Source organism: Nomia melanderi, chromosome 4 (assembly GCF_051020985.1).
Source record: "Nomia melanderi isolate GNS246 chromosome 4, iyNomMela1, whole genome shotgun sequence".
Classification (NCBI taxonomy): domain Eukaryota; kingdom Metazoa; phylum Arthropoda; class Insecta; order Hymenoptera; family Halictidae; genus Nomia; species Nomia melanderi.
In genome coordinates, this window is record NC_135002.1 from 11,429,378 (window position 1) to 11,441,562 (window position 12,185).

Consider the following 12,185-nt stretch of genomic DNA (forward strand, 5'->3'; position numbering starts at 1 on the left):
CGTAACAAGCAGAATTTTATAACACTATAACACTTATGTAATTCATAAATATAAATTATAATATTCAGAAATATAACATTTATGAACTGAATCAAAATATACAAATTTTCAATTATTATTAACATCATTAATAATAATATTATAGTATATTATATTATTTACATTATCATTAATAATAATATTATTATATTTATTATTATTATCAATGAATATGCATATTATTAATTCTCAAAAAACGCATTTTATCTTTTGCTAACGATTTTATGTGTATTCTTTGTTAAAACATACGAAAGTAGTAGTTAATATCTTTATTGATTACATTTTAAACAAGGAGGGTGGTGGTCTTTGAAATTTAACAATGGAATGAATGACTTGTGATAGGTGTTTCACTTCTATAGAAAAGTTTGACTGGAAGATGGAATATCTTATAGTAGGGACTGATGTAATGGATTCGGTTGACTAGAAAGATTCAATCCTACAGTATGAATTGACTAAGGTAATTTACTCTATATGGCATGTGAAGGATTATCGATGTAGGATTACATATATATGAAAAAAAATTGCAGATTTTAGGGAGATTATTTGATATGTACATGTAAAATAACATAAAATGAAATAAATAAAATAGATAAGGCGTAATGAAAACGGATTTATTAAAAACAGACCACAACGCGAGAGTTATATATAAAGTATAATTACTTCTAAATTTAAACTTAACAATGACTGGTTGAATAAAGTAAAAAAATTGTTTTCCCGTAAAAAGTTACGGACAGAGCAGCTACAACCCTATCGAATAAAAATTATATACTTAATGCTACTCAGAAAAATTCTTGAAAATTCCTGAGAAGAGATGTCCTTAACTTCTTATTAAAAAGTAGATATATGAAAAATTTTTTTACTACCATTCGTAGTCAAATAGATGCTGATCAAATTTTGCTTCAAACATATTTTGTAAGATTATTAGAAATACCACGAATATAAAGGGTATTGCTTTTTAACTCGAAGCATGGTATTACGATATGGAGTGTAATCGATCTTGCGATGTTCAAATCTTTGATTCGAGGAACGTGAAACGAAATAAATTTGGCAATTAAAAATGGCTGAATACCCTGGTGAAAAAGGAGAAGAAGAGGCAAATCCTTTGGGGGTAGGTACTTCTATTTCATTCTAAAAATCAATTATCTCGAGTTTATTGAAAGACAAGATAAGAATAATAGTAAATATTTCAATGTAGATTACGAGTTTTGAGTAATTTAAAAAGTAAGAAAATATTTTTATTCTGAGTGGTTGGCATGATATTTAAGTAATGAGTAAACTAATATTTTCGAAATCTTATATTACTTGCATGATGGATATTTCTCCAGAACCGACGTTAGTATTTTTAATGATAAATGTGAAATTTTTGTGATAAAACCGATCTTTCACATATTTGTAACGACCGCCATTCAATATTTTACATAAAGAAAAGAAAATTAATTCTCTAGGTATTATTTAAAGTTATAAGACACGACATTACGTTTAATAACTCAGTGACTCGTTTTATTTTCATGTTTCCAATATTTTGTTTAAAAGATTTGTTGAATAGAATATTACAATTGAAAAAATTGTCACTGAAACATACGTTGTTGACGAACGTGTTAACACTTTGGAGACCGTCTGAAAAAAGAGTCATAACTATAATCTTTTATTATTAACTCTAATTGAACTCATTTAATACATTTCTTTAAAAATTATGTTTCATAAAATCAGAAAAGATATTTAATGAATTGCAAATATTCACGGTTCAAGACTTACTAAATAACAACAAAAAAAATAAATTAAATAAATGGCAATTCATTGTTGAAGAAAAAGTGAGAGTTCTGCCTGTTTAGTTGGCTAAGTGTTAAATAAAAGTGTTATGAATTTTGTAACATTGATTATTAAAACAGAGGGATTAATTCCAGTTGTACGAAGGTGAAAGAAACGAGAAAGGTGAAAGGCACGGACATGGAAAAGCACTGCTCCCGAACGGTGACATGTACGAGGGACAGTATTGTAAAGGTTTGAGGCACGGTCAAGGGCTCTATGTGTTCAAAAATGGCGCTAGATACGAGGGTGAATGGAGACACGGTGTAAAGTACTGTCAAGGAACTTTTTGGTATCCTGACGGAACACGATACGAGGGTACGGAATCACCTATCAAAATAGAATGATCAGTTTCAGTGTGGGAAACGTGGGTCGATAGTCATGCTTATATCTATAGGTACTATTATTTTCGTAGCACACGTCAGCTTTGATGATTTTTGTTGGCTAGGCAATGGGTTGTTGACACTTTCGCGACGGGAAACGTAGCCCTGCGTCATTTCAAATTCTTTAGCTGAATACCGGCAACGTAGTCGTGTCATTTCAAAATTGGCGCCATTCCGAACGAGGTGTAAAGTATATTCAAAAAATGGTAAACGTTAAAATAATTTTTCTATATGTAAATCTTATCAGACGCCGCTATGTGGAGACAATTCTTTATCAAATACCATACTAAAGACAAATATTATTAAATATTAAATTATATTGTTACACTTATTGAATTGTTATTATGTTTTGTTTTAGGTATTTTTATATGTAGAAATTAAAGAATCCAATGTGAATGTGCAACAAATATCATTTTTCTGCGTGTAATATTGGTAGCACTGGTTGCTGTCTTGTATGAGATCATTCCATAAGTTCGTCTACTTTTTTACCTTTTTTTGTATAAAATAATATTTTTTAAAGTAGAAAATTTGTATAACTTCACGATATGTCACTCACAAATACCTTCTACATTCTAAACTGAAGTTCAAATTCGTATCATTCTGTGATTACAGAACGTAACGCGAGAAGTACTAACATATCGCAACACGAACTAATGGGAAGATCTAATAATGTATTTGTTAATGACTTAAATATCACTTGAAATGGAAATGAGTTTCCTTTTAGTATCTATGTGTTACTATACTGTCAAATTGCCGCCCCTTAACCCTTTTGTCCCGAATGGCGTACATAGTATCACGAAAATTTTAAATTACTAGTAAGCTAGAAAACGCCTTGAAAATAAAGAAAAATTGTACCACACAGGGATCTTTGCTTATAGATGACAGCTTAAGTACTAATTGTTATTATTATTATTAGTGCTTATCTTATTTCTTTCACTGAAATGCTTGAATTTCATGTCAAAGCAATTGTTCTTGATTTTCTCTCCGATTTAAGGGAAAAATACATATTCAGGGATGATAGGATTAAGCTCGGGTAACACTCAGTGAGGGGAAAGACCTTATTCATTTTTATTTATCTACTAAAAATGATATTTTTTATTTATAATTGTATATAATTGTCACTTGTACCAGTGCATATAAGACATATAAGACAACAATATAAAAGAATTGTTGTTATATCCTTTTCTAAAAAATCGACGATTCGATGTTGACCAATATCATCGAATTTGAATCGAACAATGATCTTCAAACACTTCTGGAAAACCTTCTGAATGCAAACAGAAATATTCATTATTTTAATAAAATTAAAAAATGTTTAATCGGTTAAATAAATTTGTACTCTCTGTTATTTCGTTTGTTACCTAAATTATTACCAATATTAAAATGATTTCTTTTATAATATTTAGGTCGAGATTCTTTAGGTGGTTTTGTGTACTTTGTCTTAAAATGTGCGTTTCACGTTCAAGATTCAATACTATTATAAGTTATCATGTTATATTTGAATAACTTATTGAAATATATTAACAATTTTAGAGCGTTCACGCGCTTCCTGTTCGACACCCCTGCATTATAACATCGACGGCAGTTTCCATGAAACATACATTAGTTTCAAGGCTTCTGCACAATATGATACATATTGTTAATACACCAACACCAGGTTTTATGAAAGAATACGCTCTACGTATACACATATATATATTCTAACGCTTGAACGTACACAGTTTATCGTGACACGCTGCATACTGGACCTTGGATCTAGACTTCTGATTCCTAAATCAGATCATTGATGTCACATTGATGTCGTTTCACCGATGCTGATCTGTACAAATTGAAACAAGTATCATGAAACCTAAGTATCAATGCATATATCAACAACATGTATCATGATGCGTAAAGCCTTTAAGAATTATCTTTCTGACGAACATGTTTTAAGTAATAAGACCATTATAGTATTTCTCTTCTTTTAAATTTTGTTCGTAGAAATAAATAAAATATTAGTATAATATCATAATATTATATTAAGTTAATATAATACAGAGTGACCCATTATGCGACAGGCTTATCACAATTTTTCAAGCGTTTCCAGAGTAAGACTTGTATAAAGTGCTAATTTCACTACAGAAAGAATTTTATTTATTAATGTGATGTTATAAGTTCTCTTTTTACCACTAAAGGAATACAAATACTGAAACACTTTTAATCAAACATGGGAAAAAATTTTTATATCTAAAAAAAGATATTTTGCAAATAAGAAACAAAAAGTGACAAATGTAATTTGTGATAAAACAAGCGTCAACTGGATTCTTATTTTGATCCGGTTTACTCGGTGACCTAATACGCCTTGGTCCACCCTATTATTATTATTATTATCATCCGGCTATTATTATTATTATCATTATTACCGTCTTATTATTCTATAATAATAAATCATAATTAAAAATTACAACACATAGTTTCTCATTAATTGTTGATTAATTTCTTGCAAAATGGTGGGTTCTACTCTACGTGTTTCTCGTAGGTGAGTGGAAGCGAGACAAGAAATACGGTTTCGGTGTGTATTATTACGTGAACGGTGACATTTATGAAGGCTCCTGGAAGAAAAATCATCGTCACGGTATGGGCTCGTATCTCTACGCAGACACGAACACGAAATTTATGGGCACGTGGATCATGAATCGTATGCAAGGGGCTGGTCAATTGATCCACCCCCGTCATAGGTTCCACGGATTCTGGGAGTTAAATTTGGTAAGGGTGTGGGCGGTTCCAAGAACCGAGCGAGAATTTCTAAAGAGATCTAAAAGAATGTATTATTTATTGAAAATACAATCGCAGCCTTATGGCCGCGGATGCTTTACCTTTGAGAACGCTTGCATGCAACACGGTCACTACGTCCACCTTAAGGATTCCGAACACGAGGAAACCCAGGCGGAAATTACCGAGGTGAAGTAGTATAATAATTGTAATTATTGTTTCATTCCACTAATAATGCGGTTTTATATATTTGTTTTATTTTTAAAAATAAAGATAGACACAAAACTGGTTTTAATTTAAAACATACTACCTTTCATCATCTATAAATTGTCAATTTATACATTATAATTACCTGGAAACAAATTTTGTGTTTGTCTTTATATTTTAAAATAACAGAAATATAATAAACCGCATTATCTATGGTAGGATTCAATAATTGATTGCAGATTTTTGTGCGTTTATGGAAACTTTGAAAGCGCCAAATTGCGCAATAAGAGATATGGAAAAATATCCATATGGAATATTCAATTTTTATATTTTTATAATTTTGATTAGGAGTACCACTTCGTAATTCTGTTTTGCCAATTATTAAATCTTAAAAATTTGAATTTGCATACAAATTGCGGGTTTGTAAAATATCTCTATAGAAGCATCGGACTTTCTTTTTTCTGCTACTTGTTGCTCTTGAAAAAGAAGTTGCATCTGGCAAATTTGAATTTATATATTTTCTTCTTTCTTGCATTTTCATAAACATGTTGTCAGTAAATTCTTGAGATGTTTTTGACAAAATTGAATTCAGTCATGACGTTATGTGGTCTGTTTTTAATTTTGATTGTTATGGAGTAATTGCACACTACGTAACTGTCGTATTAATTATATAAAAATAAAAACATCAATTATATAATGAGGGATACGTTGCCACTGGTTAGAGTTAGTTTATTTCGTTCTTGTGCGTTTATCTGTCATAATTCTGATTGTTAAGTTTATGATCTTATTCTTCGACTTGTTTTAAATATTAGATAACAGCTCAGTAACAGTTCTCAATCATGTTATCATTGTATTACCATCAGACAGGAAATTTCTTAAGGTTTTTATTTATGTGTTTATAAACATGAATCGTAAGCAAATAATCTTGTCGCTCAATTAATTTCGATGCAACATTTGCGGCAGAAATTAGGACATTCTTGTAATGTCACTTAATTTTAAAATAAAATGGTTTGAGCAGAGAAAACAAAAACAGACTGGCATAGTTGATCCGAAGAATCAGTGCAGAAAGCTGTTGAAACAGTTATATAGAGAAAGGGGTATTTTGTAGCCTTTGGAGATTTTAATGTGCCTAAATCTGCATTGGAAAGGAAAATGACTATTTATCGAGAAAATCCATAAGTGTTCAAGACTAACTTAGGATTCTTCAAAACTGAGTTTTCAATTGATACCTCGTATGTGTATGTGAGATGTGTAAATTTTAAATTGGTAAGAAATTTTCGTCGTTTTCTAAGGAAAATTTAATTTCTATATTTAATCTTTGAAAAAAGATAAATTAATGATATATTGGCCATTGTTTTCTATAATCGTTCTAGTCATTTCTACCCTTTTAAATACAAAATCGATCAATAACTTTGACCATCTGAAAAATGTCGAAAAAAAGACTATCAGAAATATAAACTACAATGCAATAACATTAAAAAAGACTGAATATAATAGCGTCCATTATTCAATTTAAAAGTTAAGAATAAAAAAAATTTAGCTTAATTAAATTAAACTACGTAACATCTACGCAATGCAGGATAAAATAGAAGATGAAAAAGTCGATTCGTCAGAGGCGAAGCCGATTCCTTTGAAGAAAGGAATCACTGCATTATGGCGGGCGCGATGTATTACCCCTTATAATCCTGATTTGCTGCCACCTGAACCAGTTCCACTGCAAGAGGAGGTAATAATATCTTTAATAAATAAATAAACTTTCGATGAACTTTGTTTAATTAGAATAGAAATAGTTCGGTGAAGCTACTGAAGCGTAAATCGTGCAGCTTACTGCAAGCGCTTTTCACAAAATCAATTCTGCGATGATTAAAACATATTCCCTAAAGGATATATTAAAGCTATCATTTAACCCTTTGCACTCTAAAATTTTTCGCTAGAAATATTGAACGTTTTCTGATGTGACAGAAATTCAATATCAAATTTATAATTTTATTTTTTCGAGTCAACTCTTAAGCGCAAAAGGTTAAAGTGCATAATAGGTTACACGGTAACTTTAAGTGTGAATAAAAAAGGTAATAATAGATAACTACTAACTAAACTCCATGACCATAAGTTTAAATTAATTGGAAAGAAAGTAGTTGCATGTATATTTCTTATGTTAGACAATAATTTAACTAATTCACTTTTCCGCTCGGGAAACGAATATTTGTTTTTTATTTTCGCTGGACCAATAATGGATCAATACAGATCGTTCTGGACCGTTTTAAATAAATATAGGAAAGCTGCTTGACAGTATCCGGTTTCTCAGGTTGATACAAATTCGTCCATTACTTCAAACATTCCAGAAACCGGAAGTTCTGGGGAACGAGGACGACAAGACGATCCGTCTAAATAGACTGGAAACAGTCTAACGAGAATTTCCGGTTGCTTTAATTACGAGCCACGTCTGCATGGCGCATTCGTTAATACAATTACGATATCCGTATTCGGGGATCTCTTTTACTTCGCATAAACGCATTTTACATCAAGAAAATAATTAAATCATCCAATAGTTTCACTGGCCGATTATTAATATAATGAATTCTTTAGGTATCCTTGGATTCATTGCCAGATAAATGTTCGGAGGAGTTGATAGAACAAGAACAATATTTAAAGTATCCTACAGAATATTATGGAGAAGGCGAGGAATATTACGAAGAGAATAATCATTTCTCATCGACTGTTAATGCAATGGAAGAAGCATGAAATATGAAAACACAGTCAACGCTTCTATTGTACTCTTGAAGTCTTGAACAGCTATAGTCGCATAGTACAACTTCGGTATGCAGTTTCAGGTAAATTTGTACAAAGTGATTTCAGTCTATTTTTCTAATGTTTTATGCAGAATATGATTTATCATAACCATATTGTAATGTAGTGTAATATAATTAATACAGCATAATCCTTGATTGTCAAGCTTGCTGGAGGAACGTATTTTATCGCATAGCTATTTAAGTATCTTTTTAAGAAACTGTAATTCTATTGAGCATTTGTAACAAGAATGCCAAAATAATTCAATAATAATATTAACAATTAATTGGTTTAAAGGTGCTAAAATATTTTTTATACACGATCACATATAACAAATTGCAAGGTTGATACGGTAAAACAAAATAATTTCAAATAAAAAGTGATATTTCCTATTCATTTTTATTTATTTATTAAAAATAATACATTTTATTTATAACTGTATAGGTGTCTCCTGTACTAATGCATATAAGATATATAAGACAACAATATAAAAGAATTGTTGTTATATTTTTTTTTTTAAAATCGACGATTCCATGTTTACGAATATCATCGAATTTGAATCGAACAATGATCTTCAAACACTTCTGGAAAACCTTCTGAATGCAAACAGAAATATTCATTATTTTAATAAAATTAAAAAATGTTTAATCGGTTAAATAAATTTGTACTTCCTGCTATTTCGTTTGTTACCTAAATTATTACCAATATTAAAATGATTCCTTTTATAATATTTAGGTCGAGATTCTTTAGGTGGTTTTGTGTACTTTGTCTTAAAATGTGCGTTTCACGTTCAAGATTCAATACTATTATAAGTTGCCATTTTATATTTGAATGTCTTATTGAAATATGTTAACAATTTTATAAAGCATCTGAGATATTTTATATTTCAAATAAAATTTATTATAATTTGATACTGCTCAAGTGGAATTGCAAACTAGTTTTGGCGTAACTAGTACATGAATATAATAATTAATAATGAAGGGAATATGTTTAATATTAATTTGCAATGAATTAGATTTTAGTCTATTTTGCAGTTATATGAATTTAAAAGGGTAAAATTAAACTTATTTACAAAAGTAAGTCTAGCATTACGATTGGTTTTACACATTTACAATGCTGATGTAACAAGTCATGTTCCCTTTGTTTCTCTATGCTCTCTGTTCTATTGTTGAAATTAGAATAAAGCTGCTTTTGTTTTAAGAAACATACACCGAGAAAAATTCAATTTTATTTTGTTCGAATGATTTTGTATTTCACAATAGATTACACAATACTTTTCTCGTATACTCAGTTTCCCACGGTTTATGATCGGAACGGAATAAGATATCACACAACCGTTGCTACAATGCATTTTATATGATATAATTGTCCGATAACACGGTTGTTGTACGAATATTTAACACATACTGATTCATTCGTGGCTTTAAATACCTGCTTTTCGTCAAACGGAATACAGTGATATTCTAGTAACTGTTGGACATTCATCGTTGAAAAAGTAACGATGGAGACTTCAATGGCGGACTTGTTGATGTTTGTTCTGTGCGTTGCTTCGTGGTCAAGCGTCAAAGTAAGTAAAGACATACAAACGTAAACATTGTTACTTGTTGAATCGAAATTTTGACATGTCTTTTTCCAATTTAATAGGCAGAAAATACGGTTACAATAACTGGATATAGCGTAGACATTACCAATTCCGATGTAATCAAGTCTTGGAATACTGATGTTTCAGACAATGTTCTTGCTTCAACTATTAATATTAACCAGGATTGTCCAGGTTCAGTGCAGGTATAATGAAATAAAAATTAAATGTCTGTTACAATAATGAATAATAGATAAGTGTCCAAATGTAATCGACATATTCGTTCATAGGCTGAGATAGCTATTTACAAGGAAGGTAATCTTGTTAACACGGTATCGCAAACATATAAGCAGCCATTTAAAGAGTTCCAGGGTAGCAACATTTGCGGATCGATTGACGGTCCTGAACCCGACGACGAATCATGCTCCGCAGTTCAAGTAAGGAACTGCGCTATAAATTCTTGGTTTTTTTAAATGACCAGTACCGAATTCTCAGATTTTCATTTTTAGGGTGAACAGGTAGCCTCAGAATGCGACGTGAGATCATGGTTCAGCGATATGGACGTTGGCAGTTACGATGCTGATTGCGACTTCCAAATAGAGGGCAATTCAATAGCGGTCGCACATCTTAACGTGAAAGTTGAGAGTGCATAAGACGACAAATGTTGTTCCTCATTTACAGTAGTTAAAAGATGTTGACATACGTTGACAAAAGTTGTTGACATACATTCGAAAATGTTAATACATTTTTCGTAGTATTACGAAGGTAGCTTGTTTTATATGCAATAAATAACATGCATAGCACATATTTTTACTCTCAATATCTTATTACCTTTTCACTTTTATAAGTATGAACATAAATAAAATGGGACTCCGTTTTTGAAAGTTAGTCGATAAAAATATGAATTTGTATCAGTGTTTCGTAGTCAGGTAGGGGAAAGTGTAGCAAGATGTTCGAAACCGGATAATCGTTTATTTCGTATTATTATGCATCTAATAGGCACTCTAGTATTAGGTACCATTTTTTAGATATTATTGTATAACGTAGTCATTTAAAAATTTAACACATTTTCGAAAAATGGCACTCTAGTATTAGGTACCATTTGTTAGATATTATTGTATAACGTAAGTCATTTAACAATTTGTCACATTTTTATTATAAATATATTTTCGACAAATGGCACTCTAGTATTAGGTACCATTTTTTAGATATTGTTTTATGCAGTCATTTAACAATTTAACACACTTTGATTATGAATAGTATATTTTAAGTTATATTTGATTTTTCAAAATTGAAATTAAACGATTTTTACAATTGTCTAATTTTGAAAGTGGTGTAAGTCCATTTGCAGTCCGTAAGTATACATCACTTTAGTAAAATACGCCTAAAACAAATTTATATAAACAAATTACATATTGATAAAACAGTAGAAACATTGTCAGACTTCATATAATTTGCCTAAATTTTTTAATTAACAGATATGTTAACCTTTAATTTTCTCGAAATAAGAGAAAATGGACTTACACCACTTTCAAAATAAACGGTCCATATATACATATAAGAAGTGACCGAGGTCCAGGTCTATACAGCGCGTAGTCACGACCCTGCATAGCTGTGGCCGGCGAGCGATGGCCGTGTGGCGCGAAAGTTCCGTCCGCGGACATTTTCTTACCCTGTCCCAAAGAAAAACCGATGTCACGCTTCCCACGGGGGGGTTGAATGAAATGTCTCTTTCTCTTCAGAAATGCCTCTTCAGAAATGTCTGCAGAATCCAATGGTGCACAGCAAATTCGTGCTGGCCAACCCACTTTTCGTAGAAATGTAACAGAAGTGCACAAAAAGTACCTTTTTTTAAACTTTGATCACCGTTTACAAACATTTAATGATACGCAAAACTCAAAATTTGTATAGCTACGTGATCAGGCAAGTCTCCTTTATTTTTTGCGATAAATTTTAACTGCCTATCGTTTTTAGTTTTCAACGAACACTTGGTTTTCTGAAAAATTTGACCGTTTTTACAAAATCCCAGTTTTTTCGAAAACTGGACCTGACCCAGCAATTTGGTTTTCGGATTCGTATTTAGGGTAAGGAACTGTGTAAGAATTAAATAGTGGCTATTGCAAAAGCTAACATAGGTCAAAATTTGTTCCACAGTGTTATCTAAAAAAAGTTCAACTTGGGACGTTCTCTGCCTTGACAATACAAAAATGTGCTTTTAAACTGGAAGATCGTAAGTTTAAAGTAATTGGAAAGAAAGTAGTTGCGAGTATGTTTGTTATGTTACATGATGATTCACCTAATTAACTTTTCCGCTCGGAAAATGAATATTTGTCTTTTACTTTCGTTGGACCAATTATAATGGATCAATACAGATCGTTCTGGACCGTTTTAAATATAGAAAAGCTGTTTGACAGTATCCGGGTTTTCAGGTCGATACAAATTCGTCCATTACTTCAAACATTCCAGAAACCGGAAGTTCTGGGGAACAAGGACGACAAGACGATCTGTTTAAGTAGACTGGAAACAGTATAACGAGAAATTCCGGTCACTTTAATTACAAGCCAACAACATCTGCACGGCACATTCGTCAATCCAATTACGATATCCGTATTCGGGGATCTCTTTTACTTCGC

General features: G+C 31.2%; 2 protein-coding genes across 5 annotated transcripts; both read left to right on the top strand.

Moving 5' to 3' along the window:
• The first annotated feature begins 30 nt into the window (after window positions 1-30).
• On the top strand, window positions 31-9,407 carry LOC116425383 (Radial spoke head protein 1). 4 transcript variants are annotated; one of them, XR_012998432.1, is made up of 7 exons: window positions 31-1,147; window positions 1,944-2,163; window positions 4,747-4,973; window positions 5,061-5,168; window positions 6,766-6,912; window positions 7,773-8,017; window positions 9,265-9,407. XR_012998432.1 is itself a non-coding variant. In XM_076366972.1 (6 exons), exons 1-6 carry the CDS (start codon window positions 1,097-1,099, stop codon window positions 7,926-7,928), a joined length of 909 nt encoding a protein of 302 aa, XP_076223087.1. In that variant the 5' UTR covers window positions 31-1,096; the 3' UTR covers window positions 7,929-8,469. The 4 variants fall into 4 exon arrangements, 2 of the variants coding, with proteins under 2 accessions (XP_076223087.1, XP_076223088.1); XR_012998431.1 differs by lacking the exon at window positions 9,265-9,407 and adding an exon at window positions 8,418-8,469; XM_076366972.1 differs by lacking the exon at window positions 9,265-9,407 and having other exon boundaries at window positions 7,773-8,469.
• Window positions 9,397-10,359, top strand: LOC116434457 (uncharacterized). Its single transcript, XM_076366975.1, has 4 exons — window positions 9,397-9,540; window positions 9,618-9,758; window positions 9,843-9,989; window positions 10,062-10,359. The coding sequence occupies exons 1-4, from the start codon at window positions 9,475-9,477 to the stop codon at window positions 10,203-10,205; spliced, it is 498 nt and encodes a 165-aa protein (XP_076223090.1). The 5' UTR covers window positions 9,397-9,474; the 3' UTR covers window positions 10,206-10,359.
• The last annotated feature ends 1,826 nt before the right edge of the window (window positions 10,360-12,185 follow it).

What these genes read in the sequence shown, in the direction of transcription:
- LOC116425383 (XM_076366972.1), top strand. Translation starts at nt 1,097, where the DNA reads ATGGCTGAATACCCTGGTGAAAAAGGAGAAGAAGAGGCAAATCCTTTG. An exon ending in CCCAGGCGGAAATTACCGAG is followed by an intron (nt 5,169 to 6,765) that starts GTGAAGTAGTAT and finishes TACGCAATGCAG; the next exon opens with GATAAAATAGAAGATGAAAA. An exon ending in CAGTTCCACTGCAAGAGGAG is followed by an intron (nt 6,913 to 7,772) that starts GTAATAATATCT and finishes TGAATTCTTTAG; the next exon opens with GTATCCTTGGATTCATTGCC.
- LOC116434457 (XM_076366975.1), top strand. Translation starts at nt 9,475, where the DNA reads ATGGAGACTTCAATGGCGGACTTGTTGATGTTTGTTCTGTGCGTTGCT. An exon ending in CTTCGTGGTCAAGCGTCAAA is followed by an intron (nt 9,541 to 9,617) that starts GTAAGTAAAGAC and finishes CCAATTTAATAG; the next exon opens with GCAGAAAATACGGTTACAAT. An exon ending in ATTGTCCAGGTTCAGTGCAG is followed by an intron (nt 9,759 to 9,842) that starts GTATAATGAAAT and finishes ATTCGTTCATAG; the next exon opens with GCTGAGATAGCTATTTACAA.